Source organism: Eucyclogobius newberryi, unplaced genomic scaffold (assembly GCF_026437365.1).
Source record: "Eucyclogobius newberryi isolate DKJ021-1_F unplaced genomic scaffold, fEucNew1.0.hap1 SCAF_1, whole genome shotgun sequence".
In the NCBI taxonomy this organism is placed as follows: Eukaryota; Metazoa; Chordata; class Actinopteri; order Gobiiformes; family Gobiidae; genus Eucyclogobius; species Eucyclogobius newberryi.
The window spans coordinates 16,454,404-16,481,874 of NW_027315723.1; the positions used below are offsets into that span (position 1 = coordinate 16,454,404).

The 27,471-nt window shown below is 42.3% G+C and overlaps 1 protein-coding gene across 1 annotated transcript in view; it reads right to left on the bottom strand.

Annotated features, from left to right (window-relative positions):
- Positions 1-27,471, bottom strand: part of fam184aa (family with sequence similarity 184 member Aa) — a 59,081-nt gene that overhangs the window by 28,369 nt on the left and 3,241 nt on the right. The window contains exons 2-9 of the mRNA XM_072439675.1: positions 15,305-15,382; positions 13,998-14,132; positions 12,678-12,776; positions 11,691-11,897; positions 10,081-10,254; positions 5,421-5,582; positions 4,302-4,437; positions 3,681-3,862 (exon numbers count right to left, since the gene is read on the bottom strand). Coding sequence (XP_072295776.1) covers positions 3,681-3,862; positions 4,302-4,437; positions 5,421-5,582; positions 10,081-10,254; positions 11,691-11,897; positions 12,678-12,776; positions 13,998-14,132; positions 15,305-15,382 — 1,173 coding nt within the window. The remainder of the gene's footprint in view (positions 1-3,680; positions 3,863-4,301; positions 4,438-5,420; positions 5,583-10,080; positions 10,255-11,690; positions 11,898-12,677; positions 12,777-13,997; positions 14,133-15,304; positions 15,383-27,471) is intronic.

Genomic DNA, 27,471 nt, shown 5'->3' on the forward strand with positions numbered 1-27,471 from the left:
CGGCCCATCTGTACGAACTTCCCTCTTCCTAAATCCCAACCCACCTTACTTACTGTGCTGCGCCACTTCCTCAGGAGTTTCCACCCTGAATGTGGCCTAATATACCATAAAGGGCTATGCAAATCACCAAATTAACATATTCATTAGGGAAAGGCACGGTGCTACAGACGGACAAGAAAGGCAGAAAAAGGAAATTCTCTGAGATGGAGGCGCTAATCGGTGAAGTGGAGGCCCGCAAAGGAGTTTTTAAACAGAAACCTTCACAAGGCTCATCTATTAAAACAAAAACTCGGGACCAACGCACAATTTGATGGTCAATGGAAAAGCAAGGCAAGGAAAGTATTTGAAGAGCACATTTCATACACATGGCAATTCAAAGTGGTTCACACAACAGGGGGAAAAAAGCATTCAAATCACAAAGAAATTACAGAAATCACAAAACAGTTTAGGAAATAAAAGAGAAGAGTGCAAAGAAAATCCTTTCAGTCATATGCACAGCTAAACACAACTGTATTTAGTAGAAGCCTGTCTCACATCTTCTGGAAGAATGTTCCAGATTTTAGCTGCATAAAACTGAAACGCAGATTCCCCATGTTTAGTCCTGACTCTGGCACCAGCAGGAGGCCGATCCATGTTTAGTCCTGACTCTGGCACCAGCAGGAGGCCGGTCCATGTTTAGTCCTGACTCTGGCACCAGCAGGAGGCCGATCCATGTTTAGCCCTGACTCTGGCACCAGCAGGAGGCCGATCCATGTTTAGTCCTGACTCTGGCACCAGCAGGAGGCCGATCCATGTTTAGCCCTGACTCTGGCACCAGCAGGAGGCCGGTCCATGTTTAGTCCTGACTCTGGCACCAGCAGGAGGCCGGTCCATGTTTAGTCCTGACTCTGGCACCAGCAGGAGGCCTGTCCATGTTTAGTCCTGACTCTGGCACCAGCAGGAGGCCGGTCCATGTTTAGTCCAGACTCTGGCACCAGCAGGAGGCCGGTCCATGTTTAGTCCTGACTCTGGCACCAGCAGGAGGCCGGTCCATGTTTAGTCCTGACTCTGGCACCAGCAGGAGGCCGATCCATGTTTAGTCCTGACTCTGGCACCAGCAGGAGGCCGGTCCATGTTTAGTCCTGACTCTGGCACCAGCAGGAGGCCGATCCATGTTTAGCCCTGACTCTGGCACCAGCTGGAGGCCGATCCATGTTTAGCCCTGACTCTGGCACCAGCAGGAGGCCGATCCATGTTTAGCCCTGACTCTGGCACCAGCAGGAGGCCGGTCCATGTTTAGTCCTGACTCTGGCACCAGCAGGAGGCCGATCCATGTTTAGTCCTGACTCTGGCACCAGCAGGAGGCCTGTCCATGTTTAGTCCTGACTCTGGCACCAGCAGGAGGCCGGTCCATGTTTAGTCCAGACTCTGGCACCAGCAGGAGGCCGGTCCATGTTTAGTCCTGACTCTGGCACCAGCAGGAGGCCGATCCATGTTTAGTCCTGACTCTGGCACCAGCAGGAGGCCGGTCCATGTTTAGTCCTGACTCTGGCACCAGCAGGAGGCCGGTCCATGTTTAGTCCTGACTCTGGCACCAGCAGGAGGCCGGTCCATGTTTAGTCCTGACTCTGGCACCAGCAGGAGGCCGATCCATGTTTAGTCCTGACTCTGGCACCAGCAGGAGGCCGGTCCCTGAGGTCCTCAGAGTCCGAGATGGTTCATATGGCACTAACATGTCCGAGATGTACTTTGGTGCTAGGCCATGGAGAGACTTGTACACAAGCAGAGCTGCTTTAAAGTCTATTCTCTGAGCCACAGGAGCCAGTGCAGAGACCTGAGAACAGGACTAATGTGATGGTACTTCCTGGTTCTGGTCAGGACCCGAGCAGCAGCGTTCTGGATGAACTGCAGCTGTTTTACAGCTCGTTTGGAGAGACCAGTGAGCAGGCCGTTACAGTAGTCTAATCTACTGGAGACAAACACATGGATAAGTCTCTCCAAATCTGGTCTGGATACTATATTTTTGATTTTGGCAATGTTTTTTAGATGGTAAAAAGCTGCTGATGTTATTGATTTGATGTGGCTGTTAAAGTCTGAGTCAATTATTACCCCCAGATTTCTAACTTGGTATGTTTTAGAGCGAGACTCTGGAGGTGACCGCTAACACTTTGTTTCTGTGAGCCAAAGATGATGATTTCAGTCTTGTCTTGTGTTCAGCTGGAGAAAGTTGTTTTGCATCCACACACTGATCTGTTGGATGCAGTGACAGAGAGAATCCACTGGTCCATATTCACCTGCCGACAGTGAAACATAGATCTGAGTGTCGTCTGCATAATTGTGATAGGACACATTTTCACTGCGTATCAACTGACCTAACGGCAGCATGTAGAGGTTGAACAGAAGGGGACCCAGGATTGACCCTTGGGGCACCCCACAGGTCAGGGGCATGTGGTCTGAGACACAGTTACCAATTTCAGCAAAGTACTTCCTGTCTTCCAGATAGGACCTTAACCAATTTAGGGGAGTGCCAGTGATGCCCACCCAGTCCTCTAGTCTCTGTAAGAGGATCCCATGATCGACAGTGTCAAAAGCAGCACTCAGATCCAACATAATTAAGACTGAGGCTTTGCCCGTGTCAGTGTTCAGGCGGATGTCATTTGTCACCTTGACAAGAGCAGTCTCAGTGCTGTGATGAGGTCTAAAACCTGACTGAAAAACATCAAATGAGTTGTTTATTAAGAGGAAATCTGTGAGCTGTTGGTAAACAACCTTTTCAAGGACTTTGCCCCAAAATGGCAGATTAGAGATGGGCCGGTAATGACTCAGTACTGCGGCATCAAGACTGCTCTTCTTTAGGAGTGGCTTTATGACCGCAGTTTTCAAAGACATTGGGAATTTTCCATATTGAAGCGACATGTTAACTGTGTGAGTGAATGGTGCTAACAAACTGTTCAGCACAGACTTTAGAAATCTGGTGGGTAACACATCGAGGCAGCATATAGATGAAGCGTCCAGTATACATTCAAAGTCTATGTAAATGCACGTCGAGTCCGTCCTGCGTTTCCTGCGGCGCGATTTCTTCGTTTTTGCGGTGCGATTCGTGCGTTTTCGTACGCTCTCGGCGCGTTGGGCGCGCGTATGAGGCGCCCAAAGCGCCCAAAGCGGCCGGCGCGACATGTTCAGCTTTGTTCAACTTTCTGCGGAAGATGCGCCGCAGCAGCCAATCAGAGATGACGTGCTACGCACGACCCGGAAAAAGACCCAAAACAAACACCGCAAGATAAAAAAAAAAATCTTTAGACGCAGCTCTTGGAGCAAATAATGATATTGACTAAACTCTGCTCAGCTCTGAAGTATATAAGTCCCAGACGGGCCCTGGAGCCCATCGCCTCCGCTTTTGGACTTTATAAAGTTAATAAACCGAAGCCATGGTCCGCCATTAAACTCCATTTACACCAAGAGAAAAGCAACACACCACAACTCCTCCACTGCGCATGTGCGCAGGACCACTCGGACGTACGTCTGCTGCCGAGTGTATTTTACAGACATGAGTCCGGGGTGTTGAGAACGCGCGTCCGGGGCATTTGTCTTTAAATGTACAGGCGTCTAACTGTGGTTTTAGGGTTATTTATAAAAAAATGTGTACGCACATTTTGGACTTCGTTTTGTGCATACCGGGCTTTATAAATGAGACCCCTGACCTGTTCAAGCTTGTGCACTTGTTGCTTGTGCTGCTCGCTGGCCGCTTGGCTCTGGTTGAGCAGCGCCTCTCTCTCCCCCTCCAGGTTTCGGATTTTGTCCTTCAGGCGGCTCTGCTCCAGGTCCAGGTTTCGGATCGTGGCTTCATGGGACATCTGTGTGGCTTGCAGCGACCCAATCTGACCTAAACAGGAGAAAAAAAAGACTCAAATGTTATAACAATCATCTTCCATCTAACCTGATACAGAGATTGCATACTTCTTTTGTGTCCTTGGGCAAAACATACATATTGACAATATCAATGTACGATTGCAACTATTGGGAAAAACTGTGAGTAAATGCAAATTTGTTAAACAATAATCTTAGTTTTAGAGACTCTCAAAGGCACAAGATAAGCTATACAAAAGTTTGAAAAGTTGATGGGTCTAAACATCTAGAATATTATTCCTCAAATAAAGAATGGTTGCAGTTCAATAAAGTGTATGCGACTATTTTATTGGTCATGGTAAGAGAAACTGTAGTCAGAGAATGTTAGCAAAATTTTGTGGTGGTGGTGGTAGTAGTAGTAGTAGTAGTAGTAGTAGTAGTAGTAGTAGTAGTAGTAGTAGTAGTAGTAGTAGTACCTGCTTTGTGTAGTATTTCTGTGGCCTGTTGCTGTACTCTCTCTCGGCTCACTTCAAGCTCGTACTCTGTGTCTTTGAGCTGCATCACCCAGATCTCCCCATCCTGAATGGCCTCCTCCAGCTGTTTGTGGAGATTCTAACAAAACAAAATATAAACAGTTTAAACATTGCAGACAGAAACAATCGCTAGCCCTGCGACAAGTTGGCCACTGTCCAGGGTGTACCCCGCCTAAGGCCCGAAGTCACTGGGATAGGCTCCAGTCACCCGCGACCCCGAAAGGGAACAAGCGGTAGAAAATGGATGGATGGAGACAGAAACAAATGTCTTTCAAATTGAACATTATGCATTCACACTTTGCCTTTGTCCTCGATAAGAATTTTATTTATTCCATTTTGCATTTTAGGTGAGCAACTTACTGGTGGATTGGTAAATGGTTGATGAATCAATACAAGTTGACAGCAGAAATTAGTTAGTTTGCAAAGAAAGAAAGAATGTTAAAGGTTTAAGTAGGACTGGGCAATATGGCCAAAAAAATCCTATCTTGGTGCCGGTTGAAACATTTTAATATGCCTGCACCATTTACTGTATAAATTACTTATATTATATTTTAGTTTATTGTAAATTGGCTTAGTATTAGCCAAAACCTTTTTTTTTACCTTTTTAAAAAAAAAATATTTAAATTTTTTTTTAATTCAGGTTTTAACTTTCTGTAAATCCACTACGGAACTATTTTCTGAATTCACTCCCCTGCCCTCTGCACAATATGCATGGTCTGCTTAAAATAAATTCGGGGGTAAACTCGTTTCATGATAAAAAGGTTTTTAAATATGCATGCATCCACCACCTAGTGTCACTATAGGGGTGGGGCTGCTGATTTTTCTGAGAGGAGAAGCAAACTGTGACTTTAGCAGCTTAAACGTCACTGACCACTAACAAGGCGCATGCAAGCGGCTTTTGTAGCGTAAAGGCTCATCAAAGACATTAGGTTTTTCGCAGGACATAAAAATTGTCGCATGGTAGGATTGAAAGCCACTTTAGGTTATGTTTATTTTAAGAGAAGTTGAGACAGTTAAAATGTATATGTAAATGCATATAATTTCACACATTTAGAGCCGTACCTTGATGGTTCCCTCCGCGTTGGCCAGTGACGTCTGCAGCCTGTTGGTTTTATCTCGGTTTTCTCTGGCCTCCTCTTGGGCTTTCTGCAGCTCACTCCGCAGTTTGGACAGGGACCTCTGCAGGGCCGCCTCCTGTGCCTGGAACTCCTTACGTAACTCCACCTAAAATCACACAACATGCAACAACACAAAAGTTTATAATGGCAATTTAATCAAAATCATAACAAGTTCAAAATGTGAGGGCATTTTCATACTATTTAATGGATACTGTAACAATTTGTAGAAGTCGTCTTCTTTCACCTATTTGTGTTTGGCTGGAATTAATGTCAAGATCAAACCATAATCCCCAAAAAGGTTCAACAATTTATTATGGAAAAATAGTTCACATTGGGGTTTCTGGGTCGTTTTAATAGATATTTTGAAGGTCTTGGTCTGAAAAGTTTGGGATCCCATCTAGAAATGTTCCTATGTTATATGTTAATGAGAAAATTCATACTACTGTATATCTTCCCAGAGAACATGAACATGCACAATTCACTCAAGAGAGATTACGAGCTGAACCTTGGAATTCAGAATAGATAATCGTTTTACATGCAAAACTCCACAAGCTCAGGAATGGCGTTAAAGTGGTTAGACTAGAAGCAGATTTAGTTCAGTTTTTTTCATAACAGCGTTTAGATGACGGGTGATGCTGCCAACCTTTTGTACACCGTTGCATAACAAAACACTGGGTATAATATATTCTCAGTGTAGTGCTTGAGCCACAAATCTGTGGATATTTTTGGAGTTGTAAAAGGATATAAGCTGTGGACAGAGACCTGGCCATTGTCCCAAAGTTACAGAGAAAAATGACTACTCTCCCATTTTATTGTTTATTACAGGAATCATTGAAGTAAAACCACAACTTAAAAAATCCACTGCTACTACTATATTTAATGGCCCTTTATAAAACGGTGAAACAGGTGGAAATATATTTTTTGTGGTGTAAATCAACACATTTATGCTGATGAATCTTATACCTTCCAGTCGACTCAATTTAATTTTGAGTGATCGGGTCGGATTCCAAAATCTGTGACTATCCGCGGTTTCAAGTTTAATGTTATCAGAATCCTCTCTGACGCAAATAAGATGATCGGTTTTTCCATAATTGGTTGTACTAATTTATACGACTACTGCTGCTACTATTTTTTTTTCTTTTCTATTTAACCAGGAGAGTCCCATTCAGATTAAAAAAAACAATTTCCACAAGGGCACAAGTGTACACAACAAACAAAAGTGTACACAACAAACAAACAAACAACATTGAAAATAACGAAGATTATGAAAAAATGTGCACGTTAGGCTACCCCAAATAAATTGTCTGTTTGCTGTAACCCGACCCAACATGTTTCAAGTGGGTCGGACGGTAGGCAAATTCTTATTTGTTTTACTTTGAAGGCAAAAACAAAAAAAAACAACAAAAAAAATTTGCCATTTTTTGACTCGGGGTGACCGTCAGGGGTCAGGCTTCAACAGTCCAGGGGTCAGGCTTCAACAGTCCAGGGGTCAGGCTTCAACAGTCCAGGGGTCAGGCTTCAACAGTCCAGGGGTCAGGCTTCAACAGTCCAGGGGTCAGGCTTCAACAGTCCAGGGGTCAGGCTTCAACAGTCAATGATGGAAAACGTCTCGATCAACCCGATCGAGAGACTAAATCTCACAATTTTAAAATATTTCAATCGACTTTTTGTACGCCGTTATCTTTTATTTTGGTAGCGAAGGGGGGGACATGCGGGTGACACGGGCGCCGCCATGTTTGTTGTGATGACGCTGCTGGCCGTGTTTCAATCCCAGAATGCATTGCGTCAGTCAAATTTAAATCAAGTCACACCGTGATAGAGCGTGACATGTACTATGGACACATCAGTGGCGCCTACAGAGGCAAACCAACTTGTAAAATAAATGTAACTTCCGTCAATCGCGTTGTTTTGTTACAGAAGCATGTGCAGCACCGAATATGATGTCGCACATTCGTTGCGCAGTGCGTTATCAGTCCTTTGGGATGAAATATAGGTTTACCAGCATGATAAAAATATTCTTCACGGCGATTTAGGAAAGACCGATCGGTTAGTCGGCGAAATAATAGAAAAATAAAAGATTTTGTTTTTAAAAAAAAATACAGATAACTTTTTTCAGTCGGCTAGTTTCATACCAGGTCGGTCGGGTTACGGCAAACAGACATATTATTTTGCTCAGCCTTATTGATGCTGCCTCTAATGCATTCAACTGATTTAAAGTTACTTTCTGAGTAGCATGAGTGTCAGCAATATGCGGTGTTCCCTAAATGTGAAGGGAGGGGGGAATCAATGGCAGCGGTGCACATTGACCGAACAGAGGACAGTGAACGTTCTCCAGGCTGCGAATTAGACGGGGGCCCGGGGCCCGCAAGCAGTTGAATCTCCGGCGGGCCCGCGGTTTGAAATAGGAGGGGGCCCGCCGTGCCCCTCCTCGAAAAAAATCAAGATTTAACTAGTAATTAGCCATATTCGGGGCATTTTCATCGCTTAAGTTTCGTTTTGACAGACATGCCCAATTCGCACGTCTTCTCGCTTCTCATTGGCCGAGCGGTCTCCGTGACGTAATATCGATAAAAGCGGGCATCTGATTGGCCGCTGCGTTCGTGTTGCGTTCACATGTCCTCGGAAATGCCCGGTCTAATTTTCGGGGCAAATATATATTATGTTAGTAGTTTATTTTGTAGGACATGATTTCATATATTCCACAATCTCCTTGTGTCAAATGCTGTAAACAGTATTTATTTTGGATCTAAGAAATATTATTATATTAAATTAAACAGCTTTAAAGATCATGATCTCTGGTTTATATGATTCAGTATTTGTGCTCTTCATATCAAATAACAGATAAAAGTACTTTAAATAATTTTACATGCTAATAACCAGGTTTAATACAACACATTTATCTTGTTCTTATGACGCCGCGATGCCGCGCGCGCTTGTGGGCCCCTGAAATTGCTTGGGGGCCCTTAGGGGCCCCTAACTTTGAAAATTTCTCAGCCTGTTCTCCGTACAGCGGGTTGCCCTGAATGAAGGAGGAAGAGTCTTTGTCGTCCTCCGAAACCAGACACTCTTCTCCAAAAGAACTATCATCCTCATAATCCAGGATGAGTGGCTTGTTTTTGAGATGGTGAATAAGATCTAGCGCTGAGATCCAGCTCCGGCTCAACGGCGACGAGTCCACCTGAGCGGCCACTCCAAACTGATGTGCTACGGCAGCGCGCTCATAGATGACTGGGTCCCTTTCTGAGAGGCTAGCTTGTTGGGCCACTCTGCAGCGGAGACTCTTAACTTGAACCATGAGCAGTGAGGGCATGAGCCGGGATAATCCACGTCGTGTTCCAACCCAAGACACGTCGAGCAGACCTGGTGTGTGTCTTTGCTCGGGATCTTGTTCCCGCCAGTGCTGTTTCGGGTTCTGTCTGGATCTATCTCCGTGGTGAGAAAAAGATTAGTAGCCATGGTCACTAAATGGAAAGGTAGCAATCAAGGCAAAGTAACAGTTAGCTTAAGAAAAAACACAAACATTTGTCAGCCCAAACTCCGTCCTGTTAGGAGGCAGTAGGCCGTGTCAATAACAGCCAACATTCGGCAGCAAAGATGTAAGCTCTTGTCTGTGAACAGTTCAGAGACACAGAAGTTGCAGTAATTTGGTTTAGTGAATCGAGAAGAGGTATTTGAATGACGGGTAACGTCGCGTTTGTAGTATTTTTAGTGGGGGTGCCAATGTCATGATGTTGCCAATGCCAGCAACTCAAGGCTGGGGTATTGCTATAGGCATCTGTGACTATGCAAGGGGGCATATCCTATCCCATAGTGAGACATCAAAATTAATGCTTTGAAAGAGAACCATGTCCATAATTTGAAGATCTGAAGAGGAAGCATTCATATAAAAAAAGATCAACATAATGTAAAAGTTGCAGTAACAAGGCACTTTCAAACTTTTTTTTGGGAAGAAAAACACGTTTTTCCAAGTGCGGTTTAAACGTCACAAAGTCATCAATCAAGACACCAAGGTATTTGTATTCATGAACCACTTCTATAACATTCCTTTCAAGAGTGGACACTACTGGAACAGACTGAGGCACCTTCTTAAAATTTGATGTCAACTTTAGCTTTTGTCTAGTTTTCGGCATTGAGGACTAGTTTTAACTGAAGAAGTGAATGATGGAAAGCTACAAAGCTTTCTGCAGGGTTTCAATGGCCTGAGCAAGAGATGATTCATAGCAGTAAATACCTGTGTCATCAGCATAAAAATGCATGTTAGCATTAGAGACATTTTCACCCAAGTCATTGATGTACAAGATAAATAGGAAGGGCCCCAAAACTGAGCCCTGCAGTACCTCCTGTGGACAACAACAAAATCAGAACAAATAACTAAATATTGGAATGCATCGAGTCCTGTGATTCAGATCATTTGAGAACCATGCGACTGCATGCTCTGACAATCCTGAGCAAAGTAGTCAACTGTGCAAAAACCTTTGACAGAGCTATAAAAAGTGAAGCACAATATTTTTCAATAGTTTCTAGTGCCACAATAATATCTTACAATTTCTTTGGCTGAGAGAGTAATTGCATATGCAGACAGCAACTACCATCCACAGAAGTACCTCGGTCCTTTTCCAGGCCAGCAGGTTCTCTGTGGTGAGTTGGTGCGTTCGTCGCATGGCCTCCAGCTCTCTTTCGTAGTACTCCTGAGCTTTTCCCAGTTTGGCCTCATACTCTTCCACCAAACGAATCTTATCCTTCGACAGCTCCTCCACGCGCTCCATCAATGAGTCCACCTGAAGTAGAAAACAATATGGTATAGCATTTTGATTGTTATGGGATATTCTTATCAAGGCAAGAACTATTTTAGTAAATTGACTATTCAGCTAATATTTTTTCAATAAGTCCAACTATTCAAAGAATTATTTATATTGTAAATAGAGGTTTTTAAAATACATTTACAACCAGATTAAGGTCCAAATATGCTAAAGGTTTCTAGATTTTTTAGATAGTTTTTTGTCATTTTATTCCCATTTCTTTGTGATAAAACTTGAAAGTCTGAAAGGTATAGATCAAATCACTATTAATAAAATATCTACATGTGCATTATATATATATATATAATATATATATTATATATATAATATATATAATATATCAGTGCTCTGCATCTTTTCATCCCCCCATTGATTTAAAGCAGTACCAGACAAAATGTATTTGTATGGAATATTATGAAAAATATGTTGGCCAGGCTAATTGAAAAGCAGGTAAGTAGGTTTTAGATGGCATCTTACTTAAGAGATATAGCTTCATAGTGTTTTACTGAGACAAAATTAAAATGAGGAAAACAAGAGAATGACATGCAAAAAACTCCTGCACAGTTACCGGTATTTCCAGTATAGTTATGCATTAGTACTCAACAATATTAAATCTTTCCAAACTATGGTTTCCATGAAAATAAAACATGCCAAATCTTTATTGAGCTCAGTGAAGATTTTAGTGGACTTGGGATTATTTGAAAAAAACATGACTTGCAAATCTACTTTGCTGAATACAACCGGCTACCAATTAATTCCTAAACATTGGTCTGTCTTTCAAAAGCTTCAGGTACTGAATGCATCTTTGAATTACTGTTTATTCTAAGTCCCTCTTTGATTCCCATCCCTTAGATCAAGATCTGGTCTCCAAATGTCAGAGAAGATACAGATCCCAGAGAGGCTATAAGCTGCACTACCACTGTTCTTTTCATAAACTGAAGGTAGATGAGTCCAACCTTTTATGGAGTTAAGAGTGACATTCCAATTATAATTCCCTAGACTGAAACAATATATATATAGATAAAACATAGCACTTTGACCAACACTTTCCAGAGCAGGGAAGGGGTAGAGGGCGTTTTTTGCGGAAAAGGTTCCTTCTGTCTTAAAAAAACAGTTTCACTAGTTTCTTTTTGACAAACACATCCATGGATGTGGTCCTGTAGAAGCTGTCTCACTGTAGCGTGGCATAAGCTGTGGCATAAGCTTCCTCCTACAGTCAGAGAAACAACATCACATGTCACTTCTGACGAAGGTTTCACAGGGTAGCCAAAACTAGTTAGGCTATCTATCTTGTTAATAGAGGTAAAACACAACATCCATTTTTGCGGGGCAGGAATTCCATTAGATGCGCAGGTAGACCTATGAAATCACAGCTTTACAACTCCCCAGTACAACGGCGTCCATGTTGGTCCCACCTCCTGTCGGTGCAGCTCAGCCAGTCTCTCCTGGTCTTCTGAGGACGAGGCACTCTGGTTCTGGTGTTTGTTGATGAGTTCTTCCACTTCATGACGGTGCGTGACCCTCAGCTCCTCCAGTGCCCGCCGTTTGTCCGCCTCAAACTGTGCCTGCGCTTGGCTGAACGAGCGCAGCTTCTCCTCAAAATCCCGACGCATCTCCTCCACCTGAAAGTACCACCATAAACGCTACAAAGCCCTGTGAGGCATTCAAAGACTGCTGCAAAGTCTGCTAATGCTTAAGAGCTTACATTTCTTAAATATCAAACCATTTTTTGAAGGGAACCAGGAGTAACAGACTTGGTGTAAACAGAAGAGAACATAATGATACAAAGTGATTAAAATCAAGCATGACTGTGTGGTATGATAAAACATGGATTATGGCATGATTTACTAATCGTATAGTCATCGTAATAATAAAGGCAGCACAAATTTTAGTAGTAAGTTTACAAAGATTTAAATGATCTAGCTTCAACATGCAATTGGAAATTGGTGTGGGTTGCTCTAAATATTTCCAGGAAAACACACATATTTTCCCTAGTCAACAATTTTGGTAAATTAAACAATACCTTTATGGTATTGAAAAAAATTATGATGTGAGGAGGAGGCTAACAGAATTGCAAAAATGCAACTTTTTTTTCTAAAAAGGCCACTTGCTATCATGAATTAAAATTAATAACAGTTATTCCTTCTTTCTATGTTTTATGTGGTTAACACCATAGCTAATCTATAAACAAGAGAATTCATCACAAAGCATTTTAATAGCTAAATATTAAATACAACTATTCTAGACCTACATCTAAAAGTTAGCATAGATCCGCTCTGTTGTCACGCTCATAGAGAGCCCCAAAGTCCACCCCCTCGACTAAGGCTAAAACAGAAAGCGAAGCATATTAATTTTTCATGCCCCGCACATATATTTATATTTTCATCTCCTCTCTCACTCACCTCTCGACTCATGGACACCACTCGCTGTGTGTGCTGTGCTTCGGTGCAAAGCTGGGAATCCTCCATGCGCTGCCGGTACATCTCAAACTCCGCCAGCGCCTGAATGCAACACGATAGCACGTTAGCACCGCCACACAGACCGACATCGCAGATTTCTAGGGGCATGAATGCACCGGAGAGAAAGTAAGCATGACTTTTTAGAGATGGGGCTCAAAAGAATGGAGTGAAATGTAGAGGAAGTGGTATCAATAATACATAACAAAGCAAAAAATATATACAAATTGTAATACAAATGGAATGGAATGTTTACAACCAATAAGGAAATGGTTAAAAGACAATTTAGGATTAGTAGTTTCAATATCAAATCAAATTATATTCAGGTTATACAGCTCTACTCTGATCCACTTGACAATTTGGTGTATTATTCCTTCACTCCTCGGTCACAGACAAACACAGGATTAATCCTAATTTAAAGGAGACAAATTATTCAAAATTGATTTTAAACTGGGACCCTTAAGCATCAGCAACATTGTAGTCAGTAACTGGCTGTTATATATTTTATATATATATATATATATATATATATATATATATATGTATAATTACTGTTAAATTATGTGTAGAGCACAATGCGATTTAATTTTCAAGTCTGAAATTGTATTTAGAGTTATTCATGCATGTTTGAGTATTTCTTCTCCATAGGATTTATCAGTGTTGCATACACTTTTTTGAGCACAAATAAAAAAATCCATAAGGTCTGCAGCTCAGGGCCGTAGGTCTGGTTCGGCATAGAGCGCCACTTGGCATTTACGGTAAAGCGGCAAATGGAAATCAACACTGCAGTTTTCAAACTGGAAGTCAGTTGACTTGTTTTTTTTTACAGTTTTTTTCACTGATGAGATGAAACCAGATGAAACGTTCAAAATATAGAATAATGGTCCATAGATGTTTTTAATTTAAATTTCAGGAGGAATAACCCCTAGAGATCCTCAGGTCAAACAAGTTAAGTTATAATATGTAATATGTCTTCTTTAAATCCGGTTTAGTAATGACTCAGTCCTTGCCAAGTCTGGGCAGTGGAATTTGTTGACACAATGCCCTGGGGCAGACTATCAGAAGCATGGCAACCATTCTGTGTCACCAGCCAATCAATCACACAATTCCTTCCACAATCCTGGCAAACTTTCTGAGCTACTACTGCCAAAATGTTCAGGCTTTTACCATGGTTTATTGCTCTTTGTTTATGAGTGACAGTGAGCCTTTAACTAAAATACTGTGTTTTGAATTGAAGTAAAACCAAAACTGTTGAGTAGTTTGCACCTGTCTCTTCATGTGTTCGTGAAGTTCCACAGATTCTTCTAGACTCGCTAGCCTCCTCCTCAGATCCGCCTCATCCACCATTTTACTCTTGTACTGCATGATCTTATCCCGTGTCTCCGTCACTATGTGCTGCACCTGAAGTACACAAACACAAATATACTAAGTACCATCTTAGGGTGTTTTCAAACATGTTAGAGTGTTTCCTCGAGTGGTCCAAGTGCGCACTCGATTTAGTTGTTAGTACTTTTTGGGTCGGACCTGTTCACATGCACCGCTCATTCAACCAAAACACTGCCCCATGACCAATGTGAGAGGCATCAGCTGATCACCGCACTTTCAGGCAAAAGAAAAGAGCAACGTGGATATGCGCAAGACTATTGATCCAATTTACATCGTCAAACACAGGCTGCAATCAGCAGTTCTGCAGCGACCATTTATACAAATAACATTACATATGATCCAAGCTCTTTTTTGGTCCCAATCCAAGTGCTTTTTCTCGCAGTGAAAGTACGTCATCCTGTGGACAGCTACTTTCACACCACACTCACCCTGCACTAGATTGTGACAGGTTTGCTCCGTGACCACATGTTTAAAGCAGTCCACCTAACTAGTGTTAGTGTGAAAACACCATAGGAATAAATTTGTTGCAAATAAATAGCTAAATCAGATCGAAATTATGGCAACCATATTGTAAAGGTGCACTATGCAACTTTCTCCATGGAGATGTTCAGATGTCATTGCTTTTGACTGGAAAATCCTGACTGATTACTCTGTTTATTTTTTTTACAGATTGATGAAGAAATATTTTCATATTAAGTTGAACTGTAGAGCAGGCTTTTACATGAGGAGCTTTTAGACTCCGCTCTCTGTCTCAGTTATGGACTATTTTCAGACAGAGCGGCCCATTTAATATTTATATCCAGTGTATACAGCAATGAAAAGAGCTTCAACTTCTAATGTGCTGTGGTTTATTTTGTACGGAGAATATATAACCAAGCAGTAGCTTGGATCTGAGAAATTGGCTGAAATAAGAACTGCTAAACTAATCCAAGAATCCCATGCATTTCAGAATATGTTTGTACAGGTTTAAACTACAGATTTAGCAGCTTTAAGACAGAAAAATACTTCATAGAGATACAATAGTAGTACCTAAATATGAATCGAGTTTACACTATGAATGCAACATTTGTGGGTTTATGCCCCATAAAAATACACAATGCATACATTCCTGTTATTATTGGATTTGACACATTCAATTTCTGCTTCTATAAACCTACTTTGATTTGTAAACATATGAATATATGTACCTCATCTTCGTGGGCTTCTCTGAGTGACTCGATTTCCTCTTCATGCTCGTCATTCTTGGTGTTGAGCGCATAAATCACCTGCAGAAACAAACACACAATCAGGAGATGAAGTGCAGTGGCCATGGACTCATCATCAATACAAAACAGATCAATAACACTGGCAAAAACACCAGATTTACATCCAAGGGAGAGTAAAATCTATCTTAGACAAATCAAATATGAGAAGAGTCTAATGTCTAATGCTCCTCGTTTGGTCTGGGTTTTATTCTTGTTTAGCCATAATTTTTGTACTGGATTAGACACGATTTAGTCTTTATTGAATCCAAGTTTAGATCAAGTCCTTAGTCCTAGTTCCCTCCAGGTAAAATTGATTTAGTCCAGTTTCTTAAATCTTGATCAAATCCACATGTAGATTTTATTTGATCTAGATTTAGTCCAAATCTAGTCCTGGTTTTGCCCTGTACCAAATATTATACATGCATACAGTATATATGTACAGCCAGAAACACTTTCTTTGCACTTCTCATCATTTTTTGTGATAGGCATTTTGTTAATTTTCACTTCCACACACGAGAGGCAGAACTGTAAACATAATGCCAGCAGTCATATTTTGTTCTGGTTCTGGATGGTCCTGGAAAAAGCTATATTCCTTGATTAGAACTGCACTAAAAGCACTAATCCTAATTTAGAAATGGAACAGTATCATACAGCCAACATCACAAAAAGTATTTACACATCAGGCTCTTTTTTCCAGGTTTGTGATATATTACACTGCTTCTTTTACAATATAATATATGGGGGGACAAACAAAAAATTAAATTACAAATTTTACTCATTCAAGCTTTTAAGACCTAGTTTTAAAGTGGCTTAGTCAATTCCTATTTTCCTCCTCATAGCCATGGTATAATCCTATTTTCGACATAGTTTAGTAGAGGTTTAGTACTGAGTTAATTCAGGTTTAGTCTTGCTTTTATCCCTAGGTTGGGGTAGTGTCCATTTAGTACTGGAAAATATCCAGCTATGTCCTGGTATAGTCCTGGTCTGAACCTTAGAGCTTAGAGTATTGTAAACAACCCAACATTTCTACTCGAAAACATTACAATTTATCCGTTCACTTTTTCACACATTCATTCAATTTTGCTACATGAAGCGGAAGCAAGCATTTCCCAAATATTGTAGGCAGGATATTTTGACACTCCCCAGCGTGGATTCAAAGGTTATGACAAAATGTTCTTTGGAGACGTGAATGAGAGTCGACAGAAACCGTTTTAATGCAGCTGCTGAGAAACAGACTAGAGCAAAGTCAAAAAGAAAGGCAGAAATGCAGCGCAGGCAAATTCAATGTTTTTTTTAAGAGGGGAATCCTGAGGCGGGGTTTCCAAAATGCACAGGGATCCTCAAAGATTCAATTTAGTCTTGATTTAGTCCTGAATTACACCTTGCATTGTTCTTGGTCCTAAATTGTGGTTTAGTTCTAAAGCCGCTATCTTAATCCTTAGACCTAAAATATTCATTATAAAATACATTTTTTATTTTTTTTTATTGTGATTTATTGCACCCTTTTTGTCCAAAATTGTTTGAATTTTGTGTTCGATTCAACTATAGTTTAGTCAAACTTTTGTCCTCTTTGGTCCGGGTTTTTCCTAGTTTGTTCTGAGTCCTTCTTTACTATTTGCAATTGACCAGATTTAGTAGAATACTAGTTTAGTCCTAGAACCTATGAGTCATCCCCGGTTTACATAAGATTTAGGCCCTCCTGCTCTAGCCCAAATTTAATCGTGTCGTTTTTTAATCCCTGTCTAGCAATAGTTTAGCTCTGCCTTTATCCTGGTTTAGTCCTGGTCTAGTCTTGGTCTAGCACTAGTATAGACCTGCCAAAGTCCTGGTTTGGTCCTGATTTAGTCCTAAATTAGCCCTGTCGTTTCCTGCCTTAATCTGGTTTAGTTCGGATTAAATCCTTGGTCTAGCTAGCCCAAATTCAATCTAATCCTTGTTTTGCTCTCATTTAGTCCTGGTCAATAGCACTAGTTTAGTTCCGCCTTAGTCCTGGTTAAGTCTTTGGTAAATCCCGGTGTAGCCCTAGTTTATTTTAGTGTAAAGCTTTAGTCAATGAAAATACCAGTTCATAGCTGTCCTTTTAAATTATACATTATAATTCTAATGACTCTGCTGCAGCTTCTTCTCTTTCATCTCAGAACTGTGTTTTTGTTCTTGGCACCGCCCTCTCCCTCTGCCTCATTTGTATTCGAACCATGCTTTGCATAAATAATAGACACTTTTTCATGAGAAGTGCACAAAGAAGAGCCACCGTGATGAGCCATGGAAAGATGTCAGTTCATCAGATTATGTCATCGCTATTATGGAGCGTACAATGGCGACAGTAAGCGATCGTAGTGGAAAATAAATAACAAGGCATTTTTCTCCCAAGAGGCTTGAATTATTATTGCTAAAATTATGGGATGAAAATAAGTTTTTTTTAAGTCATATATATATATATATATATATATATATATATATATATATATATATATATATATATATATATATATATATACTATCAATACAGGTATATTTTAACTGGAGCACTATGTATTTTTTCTTTTGGAAGCTCAGCCACGTGGTTGTTTCCATGGAGACATTATTGCTTTGTCATAAATGTAATGGAGTTAGGGGTGTGCTCGATAATGATACATATACTCTATTATATATTTAATATATAATATATATATAATATCATGACTCCTCCTTGAACTGACACCTTAACGTGGTGGAGGGGTTTGAGCGCCTGATTGATCCCAGGAGCTATGTTGTCGGGGGCTTCAAGCCCCTGGTAGGGTCTCCCAAGGCAAACAGGTCCTAGGTGACAGGTCAGAAAAAGATCGGTTCAGAAGCCCTTTATGATGAGTTCAAGAACAAGGCCAGTTACGTCGCCCGGATCACCGGGTCCCCATGCTGGAGCCAGGCCTGGGGTGGGTGCTCGATGGCGAGCACCTGGTGGCTGGGTCTTTCCCCACGGGGCCCAGCCGGGCACAGCCCAAAAGAGCGACGTGGGGCCACCCTCCCGTGGACCCACCACCCGCAGGAGGATCCATAAGGGGCCGGTGCAGAGAGATCTGGGCGGCAGTCGACGGCAGGGGCCTCGAAGACCAGATCTCCGGACACAGAGACTAACTCTGCGGACATGGAATGTCACCTCGCTGGGGGGGAAAGAGCCTGAGCTGGTGCGGGAGGTTGAGTGGTATCGACTAGATATAGTCGGCCTCCACGCACAGTTTGGGCTCTGGAACCCATCTCCTCGAGAGGGGCTGGACGCTCCACTTCTCTGGTGCTGCCCGCGGGGAGAGGCGGTGGGCTGGTGTGGGCTTGCTTATATCCCCTCAGCTCAGCCGCCATATGTTGGAGTTCACCCCGGTGGGCGAGAGGGTCGCGTCCCTTTGCCTTCGGGTGAGGGACAGGTCTCTCACTGTTGTGTCGACCTACGGGCCGAACAGCAGTGCAGAGTACCCGGCCTTCTTGGAGTCCTTGGGAGGGGTACTGGACAGTGCACCGACTGGGGACTCCGTTGTTCTGCTGGGGGACTTCAACGCCCACGTGGGCAACGACCGTGACACCTGGAGAGGGGTGATCGGGAAGAACGGCTTCCCCGATCTGAACCCGAGCGGTGTTCATTTATTGGACTTCTGTGCAAGCCACGGATTGTCCATAACGAACACCATGTTCAAGCACAAGGGTGTCCATCAGTGCACATGGCACCAGGACACCCTAGGCCGGAGGTCAATGATCGACTTTGTTGTCGTGTCATCTGACCTCCAGCCACGTGTCTTGGACACTCGGGTGAAAAGAGGGGCAGAGTTGTCAACCGATCACCACCTGGTGGTGAGTTGGATCCGCTGGCGGAGGAGGAAGCCGGACAGACTTGGCAGACCCAAGCGCATTGTGAGTGTCTTTTGGGAACGTCTTGCGGAGACCTCTGTCAGTAGGGTATTCAACTTGCACCTCCGGGAGAGCTTCTCCCATATCCCGGGGGAGGCTGGGGACATTGAGTCCGAGTGGACCATGTTCTCCGCCTCCATTGTTGATGCGGCTGCTCAGAGCTGTGGTCGCAAGGTCTCCGGTGCCTGTCGTGGCGGCAACCCCCGAACCCGGTGGTGGACACCGGAAGTAAGGGATGTCGTCAGACTGAAGAATGAGGCCTATCAGGCCACTCTGGCTTGTGGGTCTCCTAAGGTCATTGACAGGTATAGGCAGGCCAAGCGAGCCGCAGCTCGTGCTGTCGCTGAGGCAAAAACCCAGGCCTGGGAGGAGTTCGGGGAGACCATGGAGGAGGACTATCGGTCGGCACCAAAGAAATTCTGGCAAACCGTCCGGCGCCTCAGGAGGGGGAAGCAATGCTTCACCAACACCGTTTACAATGCGGGTGGAGACCTGCTGACCTCGACTGGGGATGTTGTTGGACGGTGGAAGGAATACTTTGTGGACCTCCTTAATCCCTCAGTCACGTCTTCCGAAGAGGAAGCAGAGACCGGGGACTCAGAGGCTGGCTCGTCCATCACCCAAGCTGAAGTCACTGGGGTTGTTCGCAAACTCCTCGGTGGCAGGGCTCCAGGGGTGGATGAGATCCACCCTGAGTACCTAAAGTATCTGGATGTTGTAGGACTGTCTTGGCTGACACGTCTCTGCAACATTGCGTGGTGGTCGGGGACCGTGCCTCTGGACTGGCAGACCGGGGTGGTGGTCCCTCTGTTCAAGAAGGGGGACCGGAGGGTGTGTTCCAACTACAGAGGGATCACACTCCTCAGCCTCCCCGGTAAGGTCTATTCCAGGGTACTGAAGAGGAGAATCCGACCGATAGTCGAACCTCGGATTCAGGAGGAGCAGAGTGGTTTTCGTCCTGGTCGTGGAACACTGGACCAGCTCTATACTCTACATCGGACGCTCGAGGGTTCATGGGAATTTGCCCAACCTGTCCACATGTGCTTTGTGGATCTGGAGAAGGCTTTCGACTGTGTACCTCGGGGTGTCCTTTGGGGGGTGCTCCGGGAGTACGGGGTCCGGGGCCCTTTGCTCAGGGCTGTCCGGTCACTGTATGACCGGAGCAGGAGCTGTGTTCGCATTGCCGGCCGTAAGTCAGACCTGTTCCCAGTGCATGTTGGACTCCGCCAGGGCTGCCCTTTGTCACCGGTTCTGTTCATAGTTTTTATGGACAGAATTTCTAGGCGCAGTCAAGGGTTGGAGGGTGTCCGGTTTGGGGACCACAGGATCTCATCTCTGCTGTTTGCAGACGATGTTGTCCTGATGGCTCCATCAAACCCGGACCTCAAATCCAAGGCCATGGTTCTCGACCGGAATAAGGTGGCTTGCCCTCTCCAGGTGGGTGGGGAGTCCTTGCCCCAAGTGGAGGAGTTCAAGTATCTCGGGGTCTTGTTCACGAGTGAGAGAAGGATCGGTGCAGCGCCGCAGTGATGCAGTCGCTGCATTGGACTGTTGTGGTAAAGAAGGAGCTGAGTCGAAAGGCAAAGCTCTCGATTTACCGGTCGGTCTACGTTCTGCCCTCACCTATGGTCATGAGCTTTGGGTAATGACCGAAAGAACAAGATCGCGGATACAAGCGGTCAAAATGAGTTTCCTCCGCCGTGTGGCTGGGCGCTCCCTTAGAGATAGGGTGAGGAGCTTGGCTACACGGGGGGAGCTCGGAGTAGAGCCGGTGCTCCCCAACTTCGAGAGGAGCCAGCAGAGGTGGCTCGGGCATCTGTTCCGGATGCCTCCTGGTCGCCTCCCTGGGGAGGTGTTCCGGGCATGTCCCACCGGGAAGAGGCCCCGGGGAAGACCCACGACACGCTGGAGGGACTATGTCTCTCGGCTGGCCTGGGAACGCCTCGGGATCCCCCCGGAGGAGTTGGAGAACATGTCTGGGGAGAAGGAAGTCTGGGAGTCCCTGCTCAGACTGCTACCCCCGCGACCCGCCGGCCCCGGTTAAAACGGTAGAAAATGGATGGATGGATAATATCATTATATTATATTATATTATATTCAGACGATATTTTAACAAGGCATCAGGAATGTATTCAAATTGCTCTGTAAATGTCATGATTCAGGTTCAAGTATTACCATAAAATTAACCATAAAAGGGAAGAATGATCACTTTACACTCTTCTTTGGGATATTACACAAGACATGTCTATGTCTTTATGAGGAAATGTTTAAAAGGTTTTTTTTTTAATATAGACAGTACCCGCCATACCACAGTAAGCCTTAATGCCTTTTCAAACTCCAAGGTGGAAAGCAAGTAAGACCAGCTGGAGAGGCGCTACCTTTTTTATGTATTTAACTGCTTTTTACTGTTTGCCAATCTTGACTGAGAGAATCACGTTTCAACTTTTAGCAAACAAATCCTTAACATTGCACATTCATCTTTTCGTCTGGACTAGTTTGCAAGCACGTAGGACAGATTATACCAGGTGTAGTTGATAACCAAAAGCCTCATGGTTCATTGATAGTTCAAATGTAATAACCTACATGCCGCTTTGATACAACTGAAACTCTCGTATACTGCAGGTTTAACCAAATCTCAAGTAAATCCAAAATGGAGAGGTGGTAAATTTCGCTCGGTCTGGCCCTCATTGCATCAGATCCTAAATTACTGGATGGGGTGAACATTTCGGGGAATCAACTTTAAAAAACATTAGCGTGGACACAGGAAGCCCTCAGGCACCATTTTCTATTTCCTGTTTGAATAAGACTGGAGGATTTGATGTAATTTCAAATACCCTCATGACAGTTTGAATGAATCGAACACACAAATTCACAGATTCTGAACGGCGTAACTGACAATTAACTAATCAGAGAAACTAAACTCAACAAAACACAATTCTATAGGGCTGCATGATATTGGAAATGATTGCAATATGGCCGAGAATAGAGCTGGGTTTCGATTCAAATTTCAAGAATCGGCTCGATTACGATTTTTACGTTTCAAAATCGTTTTTTTCCGATTTCTCAGATCCCATCCGATTCGATCGGATTTCGATTCGATCCGGGGGTTAATGTTATTAAAAATGAAAAATGTATTTGAACCGTTTCCTTCACTTCATGACTGTGTAGAGAAGCAACATATTAAAACTAGTATTATATCAATATTAAACAGCAAATCTTACAAGTATTGGTAGTTACTGATGGCTGGAAGACTGATGAAAAGGTTAAGGGTCAATCTACCTTCAAGAAAGATAATCCAGGAGTCCTGAATTATCTTTCTTGAAGGTAGATTGAAGTTCACTGAGGGAAATGAAGAAAAGAATTTTAATAAAAAAAAAAAAAAAAAAAGGATTTTTTTTTTTAAATTTAAAAAAATAAAAAAATCGATCTTTGGACGTACGAATCGATAATCGGTCATTAATATGCGAATTGATTAAAAATCGGAAAATCGATTATTTCAACCCAGCTCTAGCTGTGAAGTATATATAAGAGATATTTGAATATACTTTTTGATTAATTTAAAGTTATATTACAACTAATATTTTCATGCCTTTGTTAACTCTGTCAGAATAAAAGCTGTCAAAACCAAAAGACTAAATCAAAGATCATTTAGACTGAGAAAGAAAAAACTGCCCTTTTCAACGTTTTCATTTAAAAAACAATACATTTCTGTCGGATGGAGAACCCTGGTGCTGTTTTAATACCAATTACTGTGTACAAATTTGCAACATCTATCCTCGATATTGAGATCTTTTAACGAGGAAATAACGTCACAGCAGTGTAAATAAAATGTAAAAGAGTCCATTTCAGCATAATGTAGGACTGTAACTGCGGACTGAATCATCACTATAACTAAATGCATTGTATTTCAAAAGGCCGGGAACTCCACTGAGACCAACACCAAGACCAAGAAATCGACCTAATTAGCACCTCTCTTCTTCTCTTTGTAATCACGCCATTTTCTATATTCTCAATTCAGTGTTAAGATCATCACGATATCATCTATTGTATATGCCAGTATGCTGTGCTTGTGCTGACAAGTCTGGATATTCTCATCAAACCAAGTCGAGAGGCAACGACTGCAGCCGAGAGCAAAACGCTAACCCAGGGACCACATACAAGAGTCACAAGGAGAAGAAGAAATACCCTCTAAACATGAGGCGAAGCAGCAGTGTTACGTAAGATTCAAATTAAGATGGGGCCGCAATAAACTTACAATGACAACTTAAAAGGAAAACAGTACGCACAGCTCTATCAGCGCATTGGCGTTTCATTAGGGATCGAGTGAGACAGGGATCGAGTGAGACAAAGGACAAAGAGTAAATGTAATGGTTTATGGCTTGTGTTTTTACTGGCAGAAAATGTAATACAGGCAAGTACAGCACTTGTATTTTTACAGTTTGATTGTTGGAAATTTCAGGGAGATGTTGCATTGTTTTTATGCTTAGTCCACATTTGTTTGCAGACAATGTCAAACGTAATAGTAGTTGTAGTAGGCAAGGCAAGGCAAGGAAAATGTCTTTGTAGAGCACAATTTGTACACAGGGCTTCACACAACAAAAACATGACAGAAATCACAGAACCGACATAAGTAGTAGAAGTAGTTTATTAGTTAATTAAGACAGTTTTTTCAGATTCTTGCTTAATTTCTGAACATAAATTTCATGAAGATAAATAGATAAATCGTCTAAAACAGGGCTATTCAAATTCAATTTCCAGAGGGCCAGATTTTAGAGGGTCATCTCTGGGCCTGTCCACTACTGCAACACAACCGTATTGAGTTAAAACAATAGAATAACTGCTAATAGATTTAATTTTTGTGAGAAATAACAACAAAATGCTTTCCAACATTACTGAACTAGAATTAAACTCGGATTAGAATAGTACAAACCAAGTCTGAACTAACCCAGAAACAAAACAGGTATTGCAGAATTAGACAAGGACTAAACCGAGACCAAATCAGGTCTAAACTAGTGGTAACCCAGAATGAAACCAGTAAACAAGACTACTATTATTCATATTTGGAAGAAGGGCCGTGGGCCAGATAATCACTTGGAGGGCCTGATTTGGCCCCCAGGCCCTATGTTGAATAGCCCTGCTCTAAAAGATCCAAGCTGATGATTCATGATTTTAAATTATTTGACCTGGATTAGATAAAAATCTGAATTTACTGCACAAACCTGCGATGTTAGAAAAGCTCTCAATCAAATCTATCAAAATCCATTTATTTCTCTGTAAGGGACAGAGTGCCATCACAAACAGAGACACAACACATCCATCCATAAAAAAAACACATTCATCATAACACATAATAATTAGAACAATACAAATTCACAAAGGACCCGTGCCTGCATTCTGATGGAAAAGACAACTGCTCATTGCATCTCGGTACATTCAAAAGACTTGCAAGTCTGCAGTTTTTTTTTTATCAAACACATAGCAAAAAACAGAAAATGTTCCTTTTCATGTATAATTATATTCTTATCTTAATTCATTGATAATCGTGAATGACTGTGATAATTCTTAAGACAATATGCGAACGTTGTGACATCTACAAATTACAGCATTATATAAGTTTTTCTGTCTCTGTGTAGAATATTTCCTCACTTTAACTCTAATTCATTGGCTGTATTTGATGTACTGCTATTGTAGCTGGAAGCCATCCAAAGGCACACACTAAAACAAGCAGAGCAACATGACAGTATTGATCAGTGTGGCTTTCAAAACATGGCGTCTTTACTAATTAGAAAACCGCATCTTGTGAACATTTTGTGCATCAATACCACATACATAACAAAGGCAAAATTAATATTATTGTTACTGCATAACAATAGTACTACTGTGTTGTGAAGAATCCTACTACTTTACTACTACTTCTATGCTGTTCACTCTAGGTATGACAGCGTTGTGTGGACCTTGTGCAATGTGTATGTATTTGCATAATAATACCTCAGTGTTCTCGATGGGCTGAGGTTTGAGGATGGCAGTGGGACACCAAAAAATTTCCGCTCACGGCCTCCATATGGAAAGCCAATATGATCACACTCCGCCACTTAGGAGCGGCGTATCGCTCGGCGCCCGCTCGGCGCGAGCGAACCACACAGCAGCACTCGAATGCGCAGGCGAGCGCAGCAGCACCCTAAAATGTCTGCGGCGCGCGCACGGTTATTTTAATATCTGGTGGTATCTTTTCAGCATGGCGGGTGCAGCGGCCGCATGGCGGCATCTTTTGGGCATGGCGGGTGCCGGCGGCCGCATGGCGGCATCTTTTGGGCATGGCGGGTGCCGGCGGCTGCATGGCAGGCCGCCACGCCAAAAGCCCTCAGCGAGAACACTGTATCTATATTATTGCTGCAAATTTAACGACCACTCAATAATACTACTACTTGTTATGACTGTCACTATAATTAATTTATTGACTTAGCATGCAATAAATCATAGATGGAATGGAGAAATATTTTTTTGGGAGGACAATATTTATAGTGTGGATTTCTTGAACTAGTGGGGGACTTGTTATTATTCATCTGTACAGAGATATAATTTGAGATGTAGAAATAAACAACTACTAAATAGTTTCCTTCTGTAATTTATTTATTGCAGCTCATGCTATTTAACCCTATTGTACATTTAGAATAAGATTTTAGGGCTAATCCAGGTTTAGGGTCATGTCAGTGGCATAAATTTGTTTCTGTATTTTCTTTTATCGTCTATACAATATATCACGTTCATCACATCAATTATCCACAGCCTACTACTATCTTCTCCCAGACCAACTAACTTCAACTTCAACCACACGTTGTCTCTACACCCATACATCCCTGGAGCCTCCAGCTCTAATCACAGCATCCTTTTAAATATATTCTCACTTTGGATACTTCCTCAATCTCTGGATACTTTATGTCCATAACAATCTACACCCTACTTCTTATATTGTGGTCTAATGCCAATTTCTATTTTTGCACAAGACATTATTATCCAGTGGGCTTATTGAGGACAAGCACAGACGATGGCTCTCTGGACTGGATACAAGATAATAATAGATATAAGTTCAAAACAAAAGGACTTCTCATCTGCTCCTTAAATAGCAACGTCCTAGTTTCCACCCCACAAAAGCATCGCTGCATTGGCACTTTTGAACAATGCGTCCATGAAAACCTGGTTAAACGTTCTACAAAATGATAAAAGTAAAACTACAAATGATTGAAGTGAATGATTTGGCATGTTACTGGTGAGCTCGAAGCCCCAGGAATTCTTGCTTTCAATGATTTCAAAGCCAAAAGGATACAATGATGTCTGCGCAGGTGAAATACAACAAAGGAAGTGCAGAAAATACAGTCTGAACATTGAAAAGAAGTTTGAAAAATCCATTTTAACACCTGGGATTTTCCAAATGCATGACTTTTCATACAAAGTTAGCCACTATGAGGAGTAAACGCAGGTGGGGACCATCATAATTGGATACTGGCTCCTTTTAAAAGACACCAAAAGAAGCTATGAATCTTTTATTCACTTTTGTCAATCTATAAAATATTGCAAACATGAATGGATTTAGTCAAAAGCACTTAGCATTGTTGTTGATGACTGCTTTATGTAACTTTTCTGATGGAGCGTCCGCCGTTTGCTTGTAACCATGGCATTCAATGTATCTATCTACAGGATGAGGCCAACTTACAGGTCAGGGGTCTCATTTATGAAGCGCATCTTAAAAAACGTCACTTTCAAGTTTGGGATTTATAAAAAGACAAGTCGACCTAAAATTGGTGTTTTGATCCAAAAATGCTTTGTGCATTGCAGCTTTCAGACATGAGGCAGAAGGTGATCTGTGATCTGATCTAAAATGTGTTATTGGAACAAGCATATATACCTGGTAAATACTGTAAGTTATAGAAAAGAAATCAATGCATTTCTTGCACACAATCAAGGACTTGAATGAAAAGGCCATTTTATAGCTCACAACAGACAGACATTAAACGGTGGAGAGGGAACATTGTGAATAGACGTATCTTACCTAGTTTCCATAACACAACTAAAAAGGACAGCTCCACTATTTTCAAATCTGAATCGAGCCATTTTGACTGGATTCGTAACACCTTTTGTCTTTCTCTTTCAGCACTAAGCGCTTTACACATTTTAGCACGATCCTTATTATGCAACCATGAACCCCCATTAGACAAAAGCCACCCTCTCCTTCTGCT